Genomic DNA, 26,098 nt, shown 5'->3' with positions numbered 1-26,098 from the left:
AATTAATTTCAAAGTCATAAAATCATTTGCTGTTAACTTAATTCATAAAATACGGTCATTCATTTCTACGGAGAAGACCGTTGAAAATCATTCAATCCTTATTCAGAACTTGTTGTGCGTCTACAACAAAAAGGACAAAAACACTCAAAGCCAACGGTAAATTCAACTTTTGCGAATATGTGTGTCGAAGACGTTAAAACAATAAATAATGCAATAAAAACAATGGAACGATTCCATTCCATTGTGCATTTTTAAAACAGCAAAAATGATTTGAGATCTGCAATATTAAAGATACTAGTTAACAGGTAGACTAAAAAGAACAGCAAAGTGCAAATTTAAAAAAATAAGCCTTTTTTATAAAAAAAATTTTATAAAAAAAAATAAAAACAAAAATCAATGTTCACGTATGATTTACAAGTGGATGTCTTTAAAAAAAACCTTAAAAATTGGTTATACGGTTGCACAAAGTGCCAAACAACTTTGTACAGTTGAGCAATTTGGGATGTGTTTAGTTTAGCTCTTTATTTTCATAGTGTTCTTAAATTTGCCCGTAATTTTAGTTTCTTCGGCTTACGTTTTCTACTTTTACTGCAAGAATTCATGGGATGAAAATAATAACTCATTAGCGCTCATTAAACAGTTACTGGTCAAGTTCCCGCAGCTAATAAAAACAGGTGGGTTTATGATAATGCATCAAGATAGGCTTAAAGTATTCAATGCTCGCACAAATTTGACCCAATCTAACCCCTGAGGCTTTCCGGTGTGATGATTGCGAGGTGTACAGGTGTAGACGTGAGTATGGAACAGGTAGAATAAAGACCTTCAATTACACTGATTTCTCCAAAGCTGCTCCCCTCTCCCAACTCTCCTATTATCATGCGTTTCAATCTACGCTCCTAAAAACAAGATTTAGCGATAAGTTGAAACTAATTTCTGAACGCGTCCGAACTATTCTTTTGCAGTATCTCACAGCTTCTCAGATTCTACTTAGAAAATTTGTATAATGTCTAACCATTCTTGGTACAAGATTAACCAAATTTATTTACATAGGTACTTTTAATTTGATTCAAAACTTTTTCAATTTGTGTGAGTTCTGAACCGGAAATGATGCATAGCCGTTGTAAAATTGACACTTTACTAATTATCCTTCTATTGCCAATTCTAAATATATATTTATAACTCATTTTGCAGAGAATCGGTTTGCAGTTTAAAATTCACGTTAGGTCACAAATTTGCTTTTATAATAACCCGGGTCGAGGTTTTTGGATAAATTTTTGTAAGAAATGCGGTGATTGCGGTGAATGCAGTGAAAATAAATATTTCCCCAGTAGTAGCTAAAATTAGAATTAAAGGTTGTTGTGAAAAAATATATTTGTAATTTAGAAACTTAATCCAATCGTTCTGTAATTTTCAAATAAAAAAGTTTTTCCATCCAGTCACAACATACTGATAGAAAAGACACACGGGAAACACAAATCAACTTCACTGGTAGGTGAAGAGCGACAATTGCTGCAGGAGTAAACATTCAATCTGGTTTAATCTAAAAATCCTCTTTTCCTTAGTCCCAAGTTACTTTGAAAAACATTTTTTCTGCTTTTGTACCGACTGTCTTTAGCGGGCATCATAGCTTGGATTCTTATGCTACAGTCATTGCAATATTTTTATTAAATTTTCGGCAGTGACTTTTTTAATTGACTTATGGAAAACAATTAAAACTGAGGAATCTTAAAAATGTTGCCGAAAATGTAGATTTTTACCTGTAAAAATAGGTGATTTTCAAAAGAGAGGAGATAGGACAATTCAGATTTCAATTTTATGAAATGTGTTTTTCGACAATGAGGAAATTGCGTAATAGAGGCATGCCTTTCGTCTTTCAAAAATTGGGGTTAGATTTAAATATTGTACCGAAACCGATGTGCATGAATGCTCCTGAGAATGTAGTGAAATCTTTTAGGCAATGTTTTAAAAACCGTCATTTAAAAAAAAACTTGAAAGGTTCTTGGCCAAAAGTGTTCCTAAATTTTTTCTACGACAATAGAAAAACGTTTCCCATTTTCCGAGATGTTATCACAATAAGAAAAATCAGAATCGCTTGAACAGCATCTAAGCAGAAAATATTTACGACATTGCTACATTGCTGCTATTCATGAACACTGTGTTGCATACATGTTTTGATAAATAAAAATCAATACTCATGATTAACCAAACCAGCCAAAATATCTGCCTTGCCGACGTGTCACCTACAGTAATAAAAACTTTGGCGTTCATTTGGAAATTTTGCAAGACAACAGCTGAATGTGTTGAATAGTTTTTGGTACTCAAATAATATCTCTAGATCCTCAATTTTTTAGACCTAGGTAATGAGCAAAGTTTATGTAGCAGCTCTGCTCATAGCACAGAAGAACGATTTTTGAAGGTGCTGATTTTATGTGCGATAGGTGCTGAATATTTGTAAAAATACGTTGTGAAGCTTCACAACGTATTTTTACAAATATTCAGCACCTATCGCACATAAAATCAGCACCTTCAGAAATCGTTCTTCTGTGCTATGAGCAGAGCTGCTACATAAACTTTGCTCATTTCGTACAAAACAGCAGTTTTCAGGAAATTTCCCCCACAAAATCAGCAGCTCCTAGAAAAAAACTATATCCATTTACTATCTTTAAAATAATTTAAGGTAGAGGCTTTGCATAGAAACAAACTTTTTCCGTTTAAATGATACATGGAAAATCAAATTGTAAGGAACGTAATACAAATAGGAATGTAAATATTCATGAAAGAGCACCACGACAAGTTCAAATGGTATTTAATCCGTGAGCATGGGTGGCAATAGAAACAAAAAACAGATTAAGGTTCGATTGACTACCCGGGTTGAAATCAAATGGCAGATTCTCAAATGTTTATTTAACTTTCAAAAGAAAGTTAGCTATTGTTTCTTGACCTAGTTGTTTTCTTTCAGCGGCCAATGTTTTATTACAATTCAAAGAATTTGAATTGTATTGGTGCACTGTGTTTTTTTAAGATGTGTTCACACATTTTTCAATGACTTTGATCTTTCAAAACGGGATAAACAGGTAAAGCCCAGCGGGGATTAAGTCTCCTTAGAGGCCCAAAGTGGGCTTTAGTAGTCCTTCAATTGCTTATAGTGGTGCAGCTGCTGGGATGGCCTTAATTTAAGGTTAAAAGGTCATTTTTAGGAGTTGTTGGGCTCAAAATGGTGCCATTTTTCATTTTTTTGTGATTCTTTGATTTTATGTCTTAGGTTGAAGTTTTTAAAAGTTGATGAAGGTCTTTTTGTGAGACAAGATTGCCTGTTATGATCAATTTATGAGCTCTATGTTTTGGTACTACAAACACAAATATGCAAAATGATACTATTTTTTGCAATTTTTTTTTAGTTTTTTTGAAAATTTTTGTCATTTTTTGAGTTTTTTCAGCCCTAGGTGTCAAGAAACCTCCTCTAGGGTGTAATAAAGAGTTTGATGGTAGATTAATGCATAGTTTCCAGTGGTAATGGAAAAGTTTTCATGTTTTTGCCATCATGAATTTTAGCATTTTTTGACATTTGCTGTCAATATTCAAGTTGTTTTAGACCCAGGGGCCAGAAAACCTCATCAGGGGTTCGATAATATGTTACTGAAAATTTTTTAGTTGCCATGGAATAGGTTTCAACTTTTGAATATCACAAACTTTTTTGACAAATTTTGCATTTTTTTTCAGGTTTTTAAAAATTTTTGTCATTGTTTCAGTTTTTCCAGCTTCAGAGGCCAGGCAATCTCCTTCAAGGTTTGTTGATAGGGCACTTCATAGTTTCTAGTAACAATAGAATGGTTGTTAACATTTTAGTGTCTCGAATTCGTCCATTCTCAAGTGCGAGAATGGACGAATTCGAGACACTAAAATGTTAACATATTCCACGTATTGTTAAAAAGTTACTGGATGGTTTTTAGTTTCAATGGATATGTTTTCAACGATTAAACCTTTCGGCTTTTAGAAGTTTTTTGATAAAATTTGCAATTTTTTTCAAGTTTTTTCAAAACATTTGTATTTTATTTATTTTTTTCTTGCCTCAGTAGCCAGGTAACCTCATCCAGAGTTGAGGAGTATGTAATTTAATAGTCTCTAGCGGGCAATTGATTGGCTTTCAACATTTTAAGTTTCTATTAATAGAACGAATTTCTATTTTTTGAAGTTTGAAATTTTTTCTAAGAATTATTGCCTATCGATATATGAGCCAATAAGTTTTATAAAGCCTGCAATTAGGTTACTGGATATCCTCTAGAGACCCAAAAATGATTCTGAAGTAAATTATATCACTTCAGCAACATTTCCTTATAGTTTTCAATTGATTTCTTTTTTTTCTTATTTTTTGTTCATTTTCGAGTTAATCGATCTTCAAGGGCCAATGAATTTTTTTCAGGTCTTGTAGATATAATACTGGACCGATTTCAAAAACAAAAAATGGTTTTCACCGTAGTTTTGAAATAGGCATTTTTAAAGGGAAAAAATATTGCCTTAGTTTTAAAAGCTTCAAGAGTTTTAGCAATGAGTATATTTTGTTTAGTTTTGATTCTTTTAGTTTCTCAAATTTTTGAGATGATTTTGTTTGTGTTCTGGCTGGCATTGTTCAATTGATCTGCTGGTCACGTAGGGTATGTCTGGGTTTTTCATTCAATTCTTTGAATTGTATTTCAGGACTTGTACTGCTATAATTTTTTTTATAAGCAAAACCGTTTAGAGCTCACATGTTTTAAAATTTCACTGTTTTTTATCACACAGAAATGAGCAACTTAATTAAAATTAAATAATGTCTCAAGAGTTTTTTCTTTAGTCAATAACATTCTGCCACTTTTTTGAATGATGGGACCATTTTTCTTGCAAATCTTGCAAGATATGCATTTTTCTGGCAGATCTTGCAAAATAACCGTTCTTTTGTCAGAATCTTGCAAGATAACTATTTTTTGCAAGATTCTGGTAGAATCCTGCAACATAACCATTGGCCTCGACCAGGGTAAGATGAAGACTGATCGAATGTGCGAAGTTTTATGCAAAAAATATGCTGAAATTAGGAAAGAAACGCAGCACAATGAGGAAGAAAATGTTAGAAAAATGCTCTCCAGTCGCTGATAAATATTTTTGCGGGGATAAACTCTATTTAAGTGGCCTGTTAATGTGTTGAAAATTATTATTGATATTACGTGAAAAGTGTGTTGAAAACTTGCTATATTAAGCCAGTAAGTATGTAAAAATTATCCCTTGCGAAATAATTCGTCATAATTTTAGCTAGCACATTTATCACATATTTTTTTGACAAAAACCTGGACTCGATAGTGCAATAAACTCACGCGTTTGCCAGTTGACAACTTGTGCATGGTGTCGATAGTTCTATAGGCATTGCAGGTGCCGGAAGCCACAATTCCAATGAACGGAGCAACTGAGTTCTCTCTCACAATCACTGAAATCACAGTTCGTAAGAATTTCTTCTCCGCACATTTCGAAAAAGTGCAAATGATATATCGAATCTTTTGCATAACTTTTCAGAATGAAAACACTCATTTTGGATTGTAAAGATTGGGTTTCATTTGTATATAGTGGTGCGCAAGTGATCAGGTGTGTATCTACATATTCTATTTATGGATTTATGTATGCACGTTAAAATGTATTTATATTAAACTAAAAATTTTTCAGCAAATTTTAATATAACAGTATGTAATATATATATATATATATATATATATATATATATATATATATATAATACATATATATATATATATATATATATATAATACATATATATATATATATATATATATATATATATATATATATATATATATATATATATAAGCGGTGCCCTCTGTTGTTGTACTTTATATGCTTCATTTAATACTATGTTTCGACTCTATTTGTTTGAAAATGGATCTATAGTCGATTGTACAAAAATATGACAAAGCTATTTGAACTGGTATTGTGAACTAAGGAGACAAAATTCAACAATTACAAAATTATATCTCCGAGTTATAAGGTGGCGCAAGTAATCTTTATCGGTATCTACATTACATCTTAGGTACCTAGTAGCAGAATTCTTGAAATCAAATTTTGGCTAATTGAGAATTTTTTCGGCGGAAAACACTTGGATGCTGGTCAAAAAACTGATAATGACCTCATACAAAAGTGACATCGGATATCTATCAGTGACAAAATAGCACCACTAATAAATTTATCTCAATGCCACATATTTAGCATGTGAGATAGCTAAAAATGGTTTCAGGTTTGAGTTTGTATACCCACTAAAAATTTTTGTCAGGAAATGTGATCATAATTGTTAAGGCTGTTGTAGATCTGGAGTTATTGTGAAGTGATAGCTCAGCCCCATTTCGACTAATTTTTTGAGCAGACACCTTACTTCTTTTACATCTTGGTTATCACACCACTCTTGGCTTTCACATTACAAGCCCCAAAAGAACTCCACTGAGCTGGACTGAGATAGATGGAAGGTAATTTATTAGGTTTTTTTTTATCACCCAGCAGAAACTGGGCTAATGTTGAATTATTGAATCAGATGGAAGCACTAAAAACTATTGGATATGTTACCAAGAAATTGTTTTCTGTCAAGTAGGTATTTTAACGCTTGCAGTACTTTTTCTCTTCTGACATACAATTATTCGAAATTTAAGAACTCCAGATGCTATGGTTATTAATTCAAATCTCAAAATTGCAGATATTATATCTTCAGTTTTCCGTGAGGTCGTGTTCAGACTTTGGAGGTCTTTTTGAATAATTGTTCCGACCCACTCTAGTGGGGGAGGAACTATATACTCAAACGGGTTTTTTTTTGTTCAGTCAATTTTCGCCGATCGATATATTCATCGTAGAGGGTTGTGAGTGGTGTCATTAGAAAGCCTGTCCACCTTAGAATGTGGAAATAAAAAGATTTTTTTTATTTTCGTTTTTTTGGAGAGAGTTATAAAGGTTTAAAGTTTTGTGAATAGTAGACAGAAAATCCGTTGTTTTGTTCACATTTTCCCTATTTTTGACAAAAATTTTCCTCAATTTTGCTAAAATTAGTTTATACTGATAACAACAAAATCACTGAATTTAGTAAAAATATAACTAAAATGTTTCCTGAATGTCCTTTTTTCAACAAAGTTATTGACGTTTAAAAATTTGTGAACATTTGACTGATTTTCGTTGTTTCTGTTCACATTTTCCGTATTTTTGTGCAATCTTTTTGCCAATTTTGCTAAAATATGTTAAAATTGGCAACGATAGTGTTGTTTGTTTTACCTCTAAACACACTAGTGTTTTTCAACTGGTTGGTTCAATTTTTTGGTTAAAGTTTTTGGTAAATATATAAAACTTCAGCCTTTTTCCATCAAAAATGTCTCGAAATATGCTTTTGTAATACAATTCATTCAAATTTAAAGCAATAAAACACCTAATAATTGCTGACACAAATTTTTGTGACTAAGAGACAGGCTAGTTATAATTGTGGATCCTTTCAGAGAGTACTTGAATTAAACGTTTGCCGGTTATTCGCTAATTTAACTCTTTAATTAGGCAAAATACATGATTTATGTTTGATATATTGACTTTTTGTCAAATAATCCATATCCATAATATTCTGAACAAAAAAGCGTTCTTAATAGACAAGCGGAAATAGCTAAGCTAGTTATGGTCTAATCGTTGTTTCTTAAAGTCCAAAAAACTGATTGTAATCAGTCGATATCTTTTTAAAAAATGTTCGCGTTTCACCATTTCTTACTTTAATTACTGAAAAACGCAATTAATATCAAAAATTACTAACAGGTCCAACTGATTTGATCCCTAAGGAGTTTTGAGGAAACCTATTTTGCTTTTTAGTCGAAAGCTTATGCTGGTTTTGACTTTAAAAAATCATTTTTTTTAAAAAAAAAATGAACAATGATTTATTGAGATTTGCGACCTTCATTCTTTTCTTGGTCAACTCTGGCTAAACTTCAGCAAACACTGGTCACATCCGGTTTTTATTCGATGAATAATTTACACTTAATGCGACCTTACTTTTTAAGTAATCGTTCTTCTGCTTTGACATTACAAGTTTCGTAAAAAATTTATAATTCATTGACATTTTCCGTCATTCAGTTTCTTTTTACGCTCTTGTCACTTTATTGACAGTTCAAGTGTCGTATTCTGGGCATTTAAAAGGAAGGCACGTTTCAACGCATTGGTATGTCGGCGAATAGATTACTGTTTTAACTGCTTAGAGTCTGTCTTCTAGAAGAATTTAATAATTTTTTTTGATTTTGTCGTTATTCGCCGTTCTTTTTGTGGTCATTTGACAAATTGTGGATAATTACAGGTCTTAGTTTCTTCCTATGGATAAAAACGAACCTATGTACTTATTATGGTTGACTGCTAAACTTTTTCATGATTGGAAATCAAATGTTTTAAAAAAATTATAAAGATGTTTTTTTTTTTAGTTTCACTTTTTGCTGTTTATTTTGTTTTTTTTGCCGACATGTTACCTATTCTCAAAAAATGCAGGTTGTTAATGAACTTATTGTTGACGAAGGAAGACATATGGCCTGTTTTTGGGTGGATCACTTATTGTTTTAAGGGCCTCGATACCGGTTTTTGCAAAAGAATACATTGTTGTTTGATTTTCTTCTTATTTTGTCATTACTTGGGGTGTCGAATGAGACGAACTGCTTAATTGCAGGTTATAGCTGCTTGCTTTGGAAAAACTTGCTGCTGATTTCATTTGATAGCTAATGTTCTTCATGACTTTGGAATCAAATGTTTTAGAAGATAAATAAAGATAATTTTCAAAATTGAAGTTGGCTGTTATCTTGTCTCCTCACCTACAAATTGAATATCGAATTATTAGTGTTAAAAAATTGCAAAATTGAACAAATATAAGGTTTTAAGTGCAATGCTTATTGTTTTACGCCTTAACTACAAGTTTCTTTGCGAAATAAATGTTTTGATTTTTGTCTGGCTATTTATCGTTGTTTTTGTAGATGTGTGACACATACTGGTTAATGGCAAATCCCAGTGCCTTTTTGGGGAAATATAAATCCTGTTCAGTGGTTTGAGTTGCTATCTAAATTTTTGATACCTTTGAGATCAGTATTTTTTGAAAAAATTTTTAAAATAAATGAATTTTTAAACTTCTCCGTTTTGTTCTTTTTTAAAGCGCGTTACCAAGTCTCATTGTTCAGCTGTCAGTTATCTCCCTATTGGGTTTTGAATAAAACGCAATTCACTATACCTTAATTTTTACTGATTAGAATATCGGTTTCAACGGCTTCGTCGCCCTTTTATTGAAAAGCTTAACGGAAACTTTTGTTTTTCGTCTGAATTTGACGTTTATATTTGTAGACGTACAACATATTCCAGAAATTGACAGATCTAATTGTCTTTGTTTTATAGTACGAATGAAAATAAATCTATTCAAAATTTCAATTAATATCCAATGGATTTCATTGAATTATATGTTTTCGAGAAGACAAACGTTTTTTTTTGTAAATTCGTCCTTTTTGTGCTCTTTCCTCTGCTTGTTACCTCTCACCAAAGAGTGGTCCCATGTTTTTTTCTAGCAAAAAACAAGCTAGTTTGTTCAATATAGGGTTTATTTGAAACTCTTTTTTGACTTCGCAATTATTTAGTTTTTCTTGAAAAAAATGATATTGAGTTTTGGATGTAAATGCTTGTTGTTGTTATTTGATTTTTTGTTTGTCTTGTCTCGTAGTCTTAATAACGACACGTATCATTGGCCCACTTGCTCGGCATTATTTACTTGAATATGTGATTTGAGCTAGAGACATTTTTTTATTCATACACTAATTATTGTTGTTCAATATGGGAGAATTTTTGAAAGTTTTCTACCTTCTTCATTTTGTCAACAATTAAGCCAAACTTGTGGATATGCGGAGTCAGAACCTTATGTTTGAACGCAGATTACTGAGCCTCCTTGTTGTATATCAGTCTTACCATCAAAAAACCAGGAAAAGATACGTTGTTTTCATGATACTCTACTTCATCTATTCCCGGGTCACCGATCATACAACTTTCTTTGATTTCGTACCAGGTCATATATGATTCTTATTAATCATACTAGGTCATATATGATTTGTATGAAATCTTGGTAGTCATACAAAAACCATATATGATTTCCTAGAAATCATACAGGGATCATACAAAAAATTCAAAGACTAAAAACTGTATAATTTTTATTTTCCATTGAAGTTGAAAAAATTTCTTGGATATCATACAAGGTCATATATGACACATAATACATTGACTGGTGCAAAAATTCTCGTATAATGTAGTCAGTGGACTTATTAAATTATTATATCGCAGTTGCAATCCACATTTTATTCTTTGTGTGCGCTAAAAGAATAAATTTGTGGTTTAAACGTATTCGGAAAACGAATTTGACGTGATATGCATTTTTTTCTTGGTTATTTTTTTTATAAATGAGCATTTATATGTATAAACTGGCTTCAGAGTATGTCAAAAATTTTGTTATCTGTTTGGACTTACTCTTTTATTTTGTGCCCAACTTGCAATTGAAATTGTACGTTAGGGTCTTTTGGCGGATCACAATATGATGCCGGGGCATCATATAGGTGATGCCCTACCGAATAAAATGAAAAAAACATAAATGTTTAAAGATTTTCAAAAAATAGATGTATGATGCTTGGTATTCGTACTAGGATCATATATGATTTCTTGGTAATCATACAAGGATCATTTATGATTTCTTGGTAATCATACAAGGATCATATATGATTTCTTTGGTTTCATACAAGGATGGTACTAAGAAATCAAGTATGGACAGTATGAAATCATATATGATCCTTGTATGAAATCAAAGAAACTTCAACCCGGGTTTTTAGATAAACTGGTATAACCTGGATAAATTTGAGCTAGGTAAACTAGATAAGTTTTTTGGGCACTAATTTTGTCTGTAGATGTCATATATCCAAGTATTTATATTTCGGTTCCCATTGTGCGATAATTAATTCAAGATGGTACTGGTTCAAGTTGATGTGCCAGACCCAAACAATCTCCAATCAAACCAATTGGGTTGGACACGGGGGATATAGCGCGACCCGAGCACATGGTTTGATGGGGGTTATGGTCTGATCAGAGACCAAAGACTGAACATAGTCTGACCATAACTCGCATGAAAGTCTGAACAAGGGTCGCACAAAAGTCTGATCAAAGACCAAATTCTGGTTGTAGTTTGGTTTAGGTCTGACAGATCTATTTCTATTACCAATGTTTGAATCATAAAAGAGATTGCAGGCACTTTGGATCAATTATTAGCGATAATTTAGTCAAATCAAATACTTTTTTTTCAAAATAATGTTGAATACCACAGGTTGAAATTGAAAATGAAAAAAAAACATAGCAGGACAAGTCCTGACGTACAATTCAAAGAATTTTCATTGACTAAACAGAAAACTAGACCTAGAACGGACTATGAATGGATTGCAAAAAACCATTTAGAAATAGAAAAAAAATCAGATCCAAAAATCGAAAAAAACAGAAAAGATCAAAGTGAAATTGCCGCATTTGAACAAAAAACCACTAGCTAGAAAGCGCTTTTTTGTTCAAACACCGTTTTCTCACTCTACTTTAAAGTTAGAGCAAAAAAATTTCACGCCGCAAAACCACTAGGTTTTTCGCTCCATTTCCTGTTTCGGCGTGACGAAAATCACTACTCCAATTTGACTTCAAAAATCATGAAAATGTGTGAACAGATCTTAAAAAAAGACAGCGCCCCAATACAATTCAAATTCTTTGAATTGTAATAAAAAAGACAGCGCCCCAATACAATTCAAATTCTTTGAATTGTAATAAAAAAGACAGCGCCCCAATACAATTCAAATTCTTTGATTTGTAATAAAGTACCTTGAACATGGAATAGAGAATGGCTTGACCAGAGGGTACACTCTGGAAGATGGCCTGATCAGAAGGAAGGTGGGTTGCACTAAATTCGCACAAAAACATTTGGTTGCACGAAATTCGCGTAAAAATGGATTGCATGCATTTTTCCAATTATGATGTATGCTGAATCAAACAGTCATTAACGATCGGATCTATTAACGATCGGATCTATCATTGTAAACTATGAATAGTTTCTGTGTTGTATCTGAAGCAAGCGCTCGTACGAAAATAAAACTCTTTTTCTCGATGTTTCATGAATGACACTGCATCCAATGTCGGGTCAACCTTGAATTCCAACTCACTTTCGCCTTTGGGTATTTGAAGCCATTCCATCACTGAGGCTATCTCGTCCAGAGACAGCTGAGGCCATTGCGCATATTGTGGACAAGTTCTCAACAGCGCCAGCTTTTCCCCATGGTCGGAAGCTTTCAGTTTCTGAAATCATATGTCGACTTCAGTTTCAGATTCAGAAATATTAGACTACTGGAATCCTTTCCGTTAAAAGATCGGACAAAAGATGCAATCTTGTTAGATTATGATTAAATGCCCAATATTGTAAACACCAAAAACTCAAATCACTTCAAAATTTTCGAGATGTTCTCATTTTTTAGTACTTAATACCGAAACTCTCTTATGTTGAATACCGAACAGAAACGGCGATACCGACGTAGAAATCACAATGGCTAACGTAGTTTTTGGCTACGATATCTTATGTTTAAAAACCAACGAATTCTCGAACAGCTCGATGGAATGATAATGATTGATGTCTGACTGAATGGACTTACAATTTTTAGGACTCAGATAGTCAACGTGCTTTTGTTTGAATCTCTTAAAACGAACGCATTTGTCTCAGAAAATTGCTGTGCAAAATAAAAGATGATAGATGAGATGATAAATAAAAGATGATAGATACAATTCGTTTCGTAAGATCTTACAAGTAAGACATTGTCATTCAAGGTTATGCAAGGGACATGAAAATAATTAACAAGACTCTTGTAAAACCTTAGAAGATAACCATCCAGTCTCACCTTGGGTATTTTGACCTTTTATAGATATTTTTAACCAATGAAATTTGATGATCTCATTGAATTGTCATTATATTATTACGTATTTGTTTCTGAGGAAGTGATAAAAACTTTAATCAAGCGGTGTATATTCTGCAATCTTAAGTAAAGATGACAGTAGGAATTACATGTGGCCTTGTTGCAAGTAAGTTAACCTTAAAATGCCAATAAACTATCAGATAATGTAGTCTAAAAACAAAAATTATTGGATCTTCTGTCAATAAAAGGTTAGCTCAAAATGGAGACCTTATCTGATCGTTAAAAAATTAGTTCTTCAAAGCAATTAAAGAGAGCTCCTTAATAGTTATTTCTCCATTAGACTGAGTAGTTGTAGCATGTCGGAACAAATTTTAATTTTCCGATTGACCTAGTACAGTTCTTGTATAAAGAGCTACTGCAAAAATTTGGAAATGGTCAGATTTTAATAAGACTACTCATGTTTTGAACATGATAGAAGAATTTTTTCTCTATCAGTACTCTTTTCTGTGCCTCATTTTTCTCATGTTTTTTCGTAAGCGCCTACATATTTTTCTTTTTTCAAAAGCGAGTATTTTTGACATTTTTTGCAATTATCATACAAATATCTTAGCTAATTGAGTAAGTTTTGCAATCTGTAGCCAACCATATCACCAATCAGGACAAAAAGTGCTGTGAAAAGTCATTTGCATTTGAATTTAGATAATTTTGTACCATATAGTGGTTTAAGATGCACTGTAAGCAATTTCAGATTGAACAGTTGGAGCTTAGGAGGCACTTGGTGATTTATGTTGGTATTTTTTGCTAAAAAACTACACCTTTTAAATCATTTTCAAATTGGTTGTCACAAAAAAATTGTGAAAGTTGCATCAAACTTTTGATGAGCTAATTTGCTAGCTTCAGTTGATTTATGATTCAATAGCAAAAGGCGTTTCTAGGCAGTTTTGAAGGATGCCCTTCTAAAGTATAAACTAATTGGAACTTCGAAACCACCTCTACAAAAGTTTCTGGCCGTCTTTTTCTACTTTGATCACGTTTGAAATTTTGAAAGAAATCAAACTTTTTTGCACAACTCTTTCAGAAAACCATCAGTTAGTCGCCCTCAGCTATATTTTTCTTTTTTCAATAATTTGTTATTGTAAATATTTTACAGAAGCATTCTTTTTAGCAATATCGCGCAATTGTTATCCTCAGGTCAGAGACAACAAAATTTTAGACAAATTAAAATCATATGCTCAGTTATAAAAAATTATATGTCTGCAACTTAGAATCATTTGTAACTGGATTTCAAATACTTTATCAACTATAGGATCAAGAGGCGGGACAATTTGTTCATTTTATAAATTTTGATCGTTTCTCAAAAATATAGTTGTTTTCATCTTGCTTTGGAGGTACCAGTTCTTAAGGTTAGTGATTAAGTTTTCCTAAACCCATCTAACGTTTTTTGACAAAACCCCAATACAGATTGAAACTATTGAAGATTCATAAGCAAGACATAGGTCTCAGAACGTTATGATAAAAATTCTAATTATGCAGGGCTATTATGAACTGAGCAAAATTTAAATGCTGACAAATTTCCCAAAAGAATTTTCAGAAAAACGAAATTTTCAAAAACTCATTGGCTGTAATTCCTTTTTTTTGATTAGGTAAAAATCTTTCTATGAAATTCAGCTGACTCAACACTTATAAGATTAGCAAAGCCAGCTTTGGCGCATAATGGCAATTTGATGTCCTCGGGCTTCACGTTTTTATCGTAAATGTAAAGGATTAAATACGTGGATATATAAATCTCTTAAAATTTCACAGCTGCATAATCAAGTAGTTGAATACAGGCCAGAGAATACAGGCCAGAGAATGAGGCAAGCAAAAAATCCCTGGCAAGCAAATCGTGCAAAAAAGCAAAAAAAAATCAAAAAAACTCTGGAACAAAATACATAAGAATTCTCATATCAAAAGTTTATCCTTTTAATGCCGGAACTATTGCAACCTTTCGCCAATTTGTTCAACCATTTTATGTTAACGAGAGAAGGAAAAAAATAAATTGTCAACAAAATGATTGAAAACTTTGAAGAAGAACAACGAAATTATTTAATTTTATTACTGAACTATCGAAAACTGCTTCCTTTTTTGCTAGTAGTCAAAGAATTTGTTAGCTTAGACAATTATTTTTGAGCCCTCCAGGCCTAAATTTATACACAAAGACAAGATGTTCAAAGTATTTGAAAAATTCTATATTCTGTAAGTTTTTGCTTAAAGTTTTTTTAGTAAAATGCCCTGGAGACCAACTTTTTTGCCATAAGTTATCGAATAATTAACTTGTATGCCAACAAAAGTTTTGGTTGCTATATATTAAAATAGCCGATGCCTATTGCAAAAATTGTTTAAAACGTCGGAAAAAAATTAGCAAAATTTATTAAATTTTGCCGAAAACTCTTGGTAACAAGGGCTCTACGGCCCTCATTTTGTCACTAAACTTTTCTTAAAACTGCAAAGAAGTTTGTTTAGGCCAATTAAGCTCGGAGAAAACAACAAAAAAACTAAAAATTGCAAAGTTGTTGTTTTTACTTTTGTGTTAAAGTTAGTGTTACCAATACATATACCTAAAACCATATATCCCAAGAAAGTTTTCAAACTGAAAAGAACTTACAGTACTTGTGACATAACTTACTTAACGACCACTTTTAGGTCAGCCAAAAAAAGCAGATAGCTATTTGTAGTTGTGCTTATGATTATAGTAGAAGTAGTAATAGTGGTGCAGGTGGTGGTAATGTTGGTGGTGGTGACGGTGGTGTTGGTAGTGGTAATGGTAGTGGTACTGGTTCTGTTTGTCATGGTGTTGGTGTTGGTATTGGTGTTGGCGGTGGTGCGTGCGTGCGTGTGTCTGTGAGAGGGAGAGAGATAGCTTTTAATAAGTACCACTTTATTCTTTCTGGATTGTGTAGAAAAAATTTTGATTTTGCTTTGGAAAAAAAACGACCTGTAATATAGTTCCTCAAGTACAACTAATGTGGGAACAACTAGTTTAATAGATATCGACTAAGAAGACACTGGTCTCGTTAAAGTCAGTAGGAAGATTGGCAGTGCATAAAAGGACAACAGGACATAAATTAATATTGTATTATTTAGCTGATTCGGCGCTAAAATGTTTTGAGACTTTTCCACCGAAAAATTTGATTTAAGACACCAAACTATTTTCTTAAGCAGATAAATCAGACTAAAATAATCATTAAGCTACTAAATCGACCAGTCAATAAACCGTTTTTAGGCGGGCAGCTTATTCATAAATTGTTTTTCATTGAAATATTTTAGTTTTTATGAAACAGCTGAAGTGTAGTATTATTTGCACTTGTTTTTTTTCTCCTGCCGGGTTTATCTGTCCACCCAACAATATAAGAGTGGGCCTGCGATATCTATGAAGTTTTGGGAAATTTCAGCTCAAAACTGTTACATTTTTCAGGCTGTAATGCAATGCCAAGGGGATAAAATGTAAGAGAGTGGGTGTTAGTCAATTTCTCTCATTTTTACCTTCATGAGGCTGTCAAATGCGGATGCGGATATCTTCATTAACTCGACACCAGGTTGTGTTGTCATCATTGAAAGAACCCTAAAGAACAGCAAGCAGATAGTGTCATAATCTACAAAAGCTAAAATGATAGATTTTGCTCTGTCAAGAAATAAAACCTCAAAATATTTTTGGTGCATTGTACCGATAAATTATCATTATCTAGCTTCAAAACCATTTTCAATTGTTTTGACAGTTGAAAATTTAACAGTTAATTTCATATTGAAATTTTGCTTTTGTTAAAATGTTGAAACATTCAAAATGCGAAAGGGTGATACCAGTGGCATTAATGGCACATGAATGGCTTCCTTTTCTGAAGTGCAGGTCATTCCATAAATATAGCATATTTTATGAAAAGTTTTGTCTTAGAAATGAGAAAAGATGAGAAAGAGAATAAGAGAAAGAGTTAATTTTTAGCAAATCTTTGACCCTTTGAAAAGGGATCTTGGCAAGTGCAGTTACTCATAATGGCTCGACGACTAACTGGTATTCACTTGAGAACAGAGAGACGTATTATGTATTTTTGTTGGTTTTGCAGAAACCTGTCGTATTGTCAAGGTTAAATGCAATTGTTCTGACCTTGAATTGACGTTTCTATCAGGCAGGCTGTACAGAGTCCCAAAGCAATCACCCACATCAATCTAAATGATCCTCGCATTTTCTACGCTTTCAAGAAAAGTGTCAAACGATCTATTCTTTCTGTCTCAGCAGATTTACAGATTTCTTAATGTAAATTAGTCAACTGATCCAAATATTACAGCTAAACTGAATGAATTAATTAATTAATTATTTCCTTGTAGAGATAATAAGTTCCATATTATCTGCATAAATGCAGAAACTTAAAGTACTATTGAACTAAAAGTGACGTCACCTGTCACTGAATACGTCTCACATAATTATCAACGCAGGTATAAAACGCGAAATATCATGGAACACCATACTTTGACCAAAGAGACTCGAATTCCTTCTGAAGAGATTTTTACTTGACTCAAATGTACTCTTGGACTTCAATTTGGGCCAATATTTTCTTGATCAAAACAATTTTACCCTTAACCGTTTGTGCGTTTACGTTCTAGGGACACCTAAACTACGGCGTTTGGAAAAAGGGAAATTTTCCAGACTTTAATTCAGCTAGGAGAAGGAAAGAAATACAAGATTTGTGATGAAAAAAAATTTTTGTCTGTACCGTGAATTCCTGTGGATCAGTGAGAGTAGGGGTGGGTTGTCTGAAGAGATCTTCAACATTATCACTCTTCTTCCTCATCACAGGCAGAGTCAGTGGGTTCAATGTCCCCTTCAGTACCATAAATAGACCCTGGTTCCCAAACACTGCAGAACAAACAAACTCATTAGAACGATGCATTGGTCCAAATTGAATTAATAAACAGCTAAATAAACTCTTAATTTTAACTTAATTTTGATTAAAGAAGAAACAAAAAGATATTTTATATTTCTGGCAGCTCTGTTGTTTCATGTATTTTGAGTTCATCGAAAAATAAGAGAATGGCACATCCTTTGATCAATTATAGTCAAAACATATATAGCAATGCGAAAAATAATAGAAATTATCAGTACAAGAAAATGGCCGAATTGACTCAAATCATCTATAAACTGTTACCGACCTTGCAATACTGATTAATGTTCCTTCATAACAGTCCGTTGCTAGTTATTGGCACATTAGGGATCGCAGATTCTAGTAAGCAAAGTGGCTTTTAGTTATCTCATAGTTGCCTCAATCCCCAAATTTTCCTTCCATATCAAATACGATTAACATTCTCATTTCGTAATAAAAACTCCAAGATAAAAGCATAAGAGATATCCGTCTTAAAATGCTCTGGCCTATGCATTTATATAAAACATGAATCGCTTAAAAAATTCGAGTTATTTTACTTGCCTCTCAAATGTCCCAATAATTAGCAGCGGACACTAATGTACAAGTCGACAGAACAAGTCCTGAAATACAATAAAAAAATTATATAACCAACTATCTGAAAATCAGCAATCTTCAAGCAAAATCAAACTTTGTCAGTCAACAAAGCACATGGCTTTGAGTGCGCAAACTTTCAAGAAATCTGATAACAATTCTAAAAAATATATTTCTCCAAATACTGTTGTCGTAAAAATCAGGCAGCGACGACAATAAAAGCAATTTATAAAATTATTGACGCTAAGGATTGTTCTAATGCGTTGATCATAAAACAACTTTGTCGAAATAAGAAAAAAATTGTAACCACAGTACAGCATACAAATTGAGGGTCAAAAATATTTTTGCAACTTCCAGTATGTGAAATAAAATAATGAAAAAAAGAACTAATGAATATTCGCGAATTAATTAAAACAAATCAAAAACAACTGATATCTAACTCATCATAACATCAAAACTCATGAAACCCCAAAAAACGGAGAGGAATTACCGCATAAAAACTCAATAAGATCTTTTATCGTTGAGACTGACTGAAAAGGCCACAAGAAAGAAAACAATGATATGAAAACCACTGGCAGGAATTCAAGTCTCTAATTAGATCCAAATATGTTCCAGTAGCAAACGATAAGTCGTGTCATTAATACCGTTCAACAATAAGACAACAAATTAAACAAAATTGAAGGCGAAACCCAAATGTTCGTAATTTTTTATTGAAAACAAATATTATAAAAAATTTGAAAGCTTCCTGCTATAGTTTTAACGATCGATTAGGTTAATTTATACCTCCTTGGCAAAAATGAGACCTGACCTAAATAAAACCATATGATTTGACAACAAAATGAGCAACGCCTGTAGGCAAGTTCCAAGTTTTCACTAACTTTTTTTTTGAAACCTTTAAAGTCAAAGAGATATTTGTTTTTGAACTGAAGCGATAAATGTGCTTCATTTATTCCTCAATAGCAACCAATGAAGCCTGTCATTGTAGATACTAAATGATAAGACAACAGACATTAAATAGTACGGGCAAACGTTAAAGAGCTCAATAATATTTAAAGACAAAAGGTTTCGAAGTCATAAAAAATTTAAGTTCCGGATCAGGATTTGAGCAATTTCAAATAGACACAATTAGAATACACGCTTTTTATTAGAAATCACAAGAAGAACAATGAAAACAGTCCACAATTTTCCGAGTTGGGAAAAAAAATCAATATGCAGACGACTTTAATTTTACGAACAGAAATATTTTGTTGAAAATTACAGTTCTCGCAAATACAGTACCTCACCCTGGTAGATTAAACACTATTCATGAAAAATGTAACTATGAATGATTTAATTGCCAAAAAGGAGTTGGGAAATAAACGAATTCTTTTTCGTGGTTTTTCGGGTTCATGTTAGCGATCTGTTTAAATCAAGGTAGAGACAAAAGGTTTTTCTGTTTTTATATATTTTTTTTCAGATTCCCGTACCTGTCATGTCTTCTTCCTTGAACACATCCATAGTGGCAATGGATGCCACTTGTCTGAGATGTCTTTTTGGCAAGTGTTTCAACAGAGCACTCTTCATGTCCACCAGAGCTTCGGCTATTCGACCATTCTCCTCAGTTGTACGCTCGAAGGGCCTAAGAAGGCAAATTAAAGCAGAGGGCAGACATTGGCAGTGATAGATATTTACAAAAGTTATGATTCAGGTATAGAATTGTTCTTTAATTCTACAAACTAATAGTTACAATTAAATGTCAAAAAAGCCATTTGATGTCTCATAAATGATTCGCTCAGCTTCATTTTGCAGCCTTAAAATACTGGAGCTTAAAAAAGAGGTAAGTTTTCTGCTGTGAATTTAACTTCAATATATAATGTCAGAAGCCACATTTAGACAAAAAAATTGGCCCGCCCTCAAAAACTTGGAAAAACCATAGAAAACGAGAAAGGGGATAACCTTAAATCTTTATCTATCAAATTTTCACGACGCCTTCAATTTATGAACAAAGTTTCAATTGCCTGAAACAACTGGATCTATTAATGTGCAACGTCTTACAGTATCTGCAGTAAAGATCTCAAGTCTCGAATGGCAGCATCGAACTTCTGCTGGAAAGTGGCGCTAATTCTGGTGTCATGCAGCTGACTCATGTGATAGGAGAGGTCATGCATGTGGGGCACAAAGTCCTCTCCCCTCTCGACATCTGAGAACTCTTTCTGCAGGTTCTTCTTTGGTTTGGCTAGCTGGACAAGGCGAGGGTCTAAACAGTGCAACCAAAAATCAAAAATGATCAAGTTTAATTGTTTAATCTGTGAGGCTTCCCAGATTTTCACTAAGAGAACTATAATAATGAATATGATATTGCCAATATGTTCAAAATATGCTCTTTTATTGTTTCTTGAGCAAAAAGCTCATTTGTTAGGGACAAGCCAGATAATTATAATAGTTACGAAGTCAAATTATTACCAATCATAATTGAACGTTTGAGCCGCTCATATTGATGACAATAAAACGTATCAACTGAGAATAATGCGACATAACATTATCGTTCATTAATTCATAAAACGATGTGCCACAAGTGTCATATGAAGTTATAAGTCCTTTACCAAGAGAAATTTGAAAACAAAACAAGTAAAACAACAAAATCCTCACTGAACCTAAACTTGAGGTGCATGGCCAGTTTTTTTTAAACCAGAATTTGTCGATTTTGGTCATAAGAAAAGTCGGTTTGTAGCGATTTTAAAACTTCGTGTTCAACTCCTGATCGAATAAATGTGTTACTTGCTCACTTGTTTTTGGCAGTTGTACTAGACTCTTGGACACATTTTGATCAGCTGAACGAATACTTCTCTGGCTGTGTTCTGCTCTTTTCAAGTCTCGCTTGGATTCATTGTCCACTCTCTTGAGCAACTTAGGGTATGTGAGAAGAAATCGCTCTCGCAACAGTTCAGGAATCACTGCTCCTGATCTACACAAAATTTTATTTTCACTCAGAGAATCTGGAATCAAAAATTTTAGTTCCTTGCGATACAAAATTTAATTAGGCGACTTTCGGATCAAAATTGAATGTTTCTGAACGGTGTCTCATCGAAAAGTGCGTGTTACTACCCTGGTCGAGACTGGGTGCTAATCATGCAGGATTCTTGTAAAAGAATGTTAGTTAACATGGCGAGATCTTGTATGACGAAGTCAATGCCTTTTTTGGCCTCCTTCGGATGCTCTGCGGATGTTAATCTTGCAAGATTTTTCTCAGAAAACTTGCAAGAACATGCGTTATCTTGCAGGATTCATGCAAGATTTTCGCACGATCTTGAAAGATTAACATATGATCACGACTAGATCAATTATCAGTAGTTCTCGCAACTATATCAAGTACGAACTATTTTTTAACACCGATTATGAAGATTTTTAGGAACAAAGAGGAGCGGCTAATGATTTGCTTCTTCGAATACAAAACGGTCAATCACTTCGACAATAGAATTTATTGAAGAACGTTGGGCGCGCAGCCAAAAAATCCGCATTTCAAACAAATTTGATTTAAAAATATCAGTAAAAGGTCTCAATTTCAACGTACAAATGACGTCAAAAATCACTGCAATAAAAAGAAATTTCCGCTGTATAATTTGGAGAATAAGCTCTTTAACACAAAGTGACGCAAATAGAAAGTAATAAAACTTGAATTTCGAAAATTGGTGACCAACATTTTTTAGTAAGACGATTGGGTTGCAAATCAAGGCCATTTGGTGAATCGGATTTACGTCGAACAAAACAAGTGGACTTAGAATTTGAAGTGTTGCTATACTTACCCCAGCGTGATCAAACTTGGTAAGCTGATAGTACATAACTTGGGGCAAATTTATTCGTTGTCATTTTTGGGAATTTTGTTTTATATATACACTGAAGGGACAATAAACTTCCAAAAAAGTCTATTTTTTAGTTGAGAATTGACCAAAAATCATTGCAAAAAAATGTAATTTTCGCTCAGGATAATCCAATGTTCAAAGTTGTTACTCTTGTCTGAGATTTTTGATTGACCTGAGAACTCTTCTGGGCATACTGATGCGGAATATAGACACAATCACTAATGGTTTTTACCGACACAATCGTTTTGTTATGATTCCTACTGATATATACTACGGTTGATAACTCTGGGTAGCCAATTACAACAAACACTCTAACTTTCCAGAATACTTTGAAACATCTCCAGTTTTATCGAAAAAGGTTACTTTCATGAGAACAGTCAAATCGTCATAATTTAGTAACAGGTCATGACTTACTCTTTCATCTGTTTGAGTTGCACTATCTCGGACAGTATATCGTAATTGAGAGAACTCGTCACCAAAGCGGACCTTGATTTCGCGACCACATTACGAGGGGCTGAAGTATATTTAACACATTTCAGATCATTTCGAAGAGACATTTCGCAGCTTTTATGTTCAACACGTTCATCCTGCTTCTTAGAGGTACTTTTTCTCCCCCCTTGTAGTTACAAAACATTGTGAAAAATTTTCATTATCGAGTAAACCAAGTGTACAAAATCTCAACATTTAGCCCATCAACGAATTGCGAACTAACTACTGGAGGAAATTTTCTCAAGTGATTCTTTTGGGCGGCGTCGGAATTTACCCATTAACATTTTATGGGACCTCCTGAAACGATTCTACTTTTGTCCGCAATGTTAGTTTTCGTTTGCTTATATTATAATCTCATTAAAAACATTTTGAAGGAAAACTTCTTACCGCAACTGAATCTCGTCAGTGTCCCTTTAAAGAGATTTTTAAAGAGTTTGAACCTTATCCGAGCTACAGTCATGTCACATTTTAGACGTAGTACACCTTGAATTCAGTCTCAAGTTTTAACAAGTCTTGATTTAAGTCTTGCCATGAATTTGAAAATTCTTGAGCCAATTGTCAGCCGCGGTGGAGTTGCCGAGCTTTATCCTAGCGTGAACAAAGAATTAATAATAACCTGAACATTGCGGCAAATTTTACCATTAGAGAAAGTAAGATAGTCACTTTAAATCCTATTTTGTTTCAATTTTTTCAATAAGAGCTCTTCTTGGAGACAACCAGCCTAATTCTGCTGTTCAAAAACAATGTAAACGTTGTTGACGAATTAAAAAAGCATGAGTGTCAAATTTTGGCCAAGTTTTCGACAGAACACTTAAGCTGTTTTGACTAAGATGTCTATGGTTTCGAGTAACCTTCAAAACACAATAAACACTTTTTTAAAAAAAACCATGAAATAGGAAACGGAAGAAAAAAAAAACAACACAGCTAATGAAATTGAGATCTAGGGTTTCGTTCATTTTAAAAAAAATCAAACAAGCTTATTTTTGATTTGAGTTATTAAATACTAAAGAATTAAATAGTCAATTATTCATCAATAACAAAAGCAATCTTATTGCAGATCTCTCCTGTTTTGCCCACCCCCAGCTTAGTGGGACCTTCTCTTGCAACCCTCATGCGCACGTACTAAATTCTTACATAGCAACGTGCTATATAACAACATATAATTTGGTAACTGGGGGCGTAAAAAACACTGGAGACAATTCAGAAGATTGCGCAAACAATGTCACTGTTTTACGCAATACTTTCCATTCAAAAGTATTCAATCAAATCTCATTGTGATAAGACCAGTTGCATAAAAGACTAGTGAAATAACAAGTCGATGCCCAATTAACGAGGCGAAATCATAAGCGTGGTTAGGCTACAAGTTATATCACCATTCGTGCTATGTAAACAATGTCGATCGTTGAAAAAGTGATATATTCGCAGTCTAACAACTTCAACAGTTTCATCATCAATGTTGTTATTGCCATCGAGAAGTTATCACACTCCTACGCGTTTTGCATAGCTTTATCACACTACTGAATAATTGGACTACAAATTTATCTTACTCTTTTATCGCCCCTGTATATATAGTAAAGGTGGTGATAAAAGAGTGTGACAGACTCGTAGTCTAATAAGGAAGCAGAATTCATAGTTTTATTTAGAAGTCAACGCGCCATTTCTCCGGTAATTTACGCTATTCTTATTGTCGCAAAGTAAATTGGTTGTGCAACAGTTGTAATAGCAACGAGAGTTGAATGAAAATATTTGCACCCGGTTGTCATTTCACTCTCGAACCTATTCAGCAAGTATTTCAAAGTACTTCAATTGCGAGGAGAAATCTAATCATTCATTTAGAAAAGTCTAAATTGTTTTCATAATTCTGAACTAAACTTTCACATATTTCTATTTTTAAAAAACTATCAATTAGGAAATGGAAATAAAACTTAATTAACAACATAACTAATCAAATTGAGATGCAGGATTTCATTCAATTTTAAACAAAAATTGAAAATAGGATTAACAAAAAAGTTAAAATAGGTTTTAACTTTTGTACCAACAACTTTTTTGCATCTCAAGTTCGTAAATTTTCGATCGATGTCAAAATGAATCTTATTGCGCACAAAATTTCAATGATTTACGAAAGACTTTCCAATCAAGAATCTTTAATCAACTCTAGTTGTGATAAGAGGATTTACAGAAATTCCTGGTAAAATATCACATTTGTGCCGAAGTAACGATTCGCAATAAAAACCGTGTTTACACGACAATTTTCATCACATCTCGTGCTATGTAAACAGTTGCAATTAAATAGTTTCTAAATTGGTAGTCTAATAACAGCAACAGTTTAAAAATGAATGTTGTTATCGCGAGAGGGCAATAACAACCGTGTGGTAAATTTTAAATCAACTTTGCATAATTTTATCACACTACTGAGTAATTATACTACAAATTTATCTTACTATTTATCGGCACTATTTATACATAGAAACAGTGATGATAAATCAGTATGATAAATTCTTAGTCTAACAAGGAAGCGGAATTCATAGTTTTAATCGGACGTCAACGTGTTATTTCACCTGTAATTTATGCAACTGTTTTTGTCGAAAAGAGAGTTAATTAAAGTTATGCAACAGTTGTAATCGCAACGAACATGGATTGAAAACATTACCACACTGTTGTCATCGCCCTCTGCATGTTTTTCAACAACTCAGATCCATCTCGACGATTGATAATATCTCGATAGCGATATTAATCGTGTGGTAAATATTATCAATTCACTCAACCTACAGAAATGTGTTGCTGGTCGATAAGGCAAATACGAGGACCGTTAAAACTAACTTAGTTTCCTTCGTGAACTAAAAACTACCATTAGTACCTTTGAATTGTTATCTGTGTAAACCTCGAAAATATTTAACCCATATATATATATAAATATATATATATATATATATATAATATAATATATATATTATATATGCATATATATATATATATATATAGATGTATATATATATATATATATATATATATATATATATTCATTTTTCTGTTCGCCAACATAAGAAAATGTGAAACAGTAAAAAAGAAGAGTTAATTTCGGGCCATATGTTCCTCCCAAACTATATTTGGTCCAAATCACAAATTTAAAGGTGAAATGCGTTTTCGGGACAAATTCCATTGAATGTTTAAGCAAATTGTTAGCAAAATTTCATTTTAAATTTTTTTGCTTAAACTATTCGGAAATTAAAGAAAACATTAAAGAAATCATTTGCATACATTATGTTCAGTTTTTGAAATGCAACTTACTGTTGAGTGAGAC

The 26,098-nt window shown here is 32.9% G+C and overlaps 1 protein-coding gene across 1 annotated transcript in view; it reads right to left on the bottom strand.

Annotated features, from left to right (window-relative positions):
- The window catches only part of LOC142337080 (cyclic nucleotide-binding domain-containing protein 1-like), a 28,497-nt gene that overhangs the window by 1,858 nt on the left and 541 nt on the right, over nt 1–26,098 (bottom strand). Inside the window, exons 2-11 of the mRNA XM_075386151.1 lie at nt 22,723–22,822; nt 21,235–21,413; nt 20,504–20,705; nt 19,936–20,087; nt 17,732–17,874; nt 17,125–17,186; nt 16,509–16,587; nt 12,246–12,378; nt 5,346–5,455; nt 746–896 (exon numbers count right to left, since the gene is read on the bottom strand). Coding sequence (XP_075242266.1) covers nt 746–896; nt 5,346–5,455; nt 12,246–12,378; nt 16,509–16,587; nt 17,125–17,186; nt 17,732–17,874; nt 19,936–20,087; nt 20,504–20,705; nt 21,235–21,413; nt 22,723–22,822 — 1,311 coding nt within the window. The remainder of the gene's footprint in view (nt 1–745; nt 897–5,345; nt 5,456–12,245; nt 12,379–16,508; nt 16,588–17,124; nt 17,187–17,731; nt 17,875–19,935; nt 20,088–20,503; nt 20,706–21,234; nt 21,414–22,722; nt 22,823–26,098) is intronic.

The sequence above is a fragment of the Convolutriloba macropyga genome, chromosome 1, assembly GCF_964194025.1.
Source record: "Convolutriloba macropyga chromosome 1, txConMacr16.3, whole genome shotgun sequence".
NCBI lineage: Eukaryota > Metazoa > Xenacoelomorpha > Acoela > Convolutidae > Convolutriloba > Convolutriloba macropyga.
This window is presented reverse-complemented; position numbering and strand designations above follow the sequence as displayed.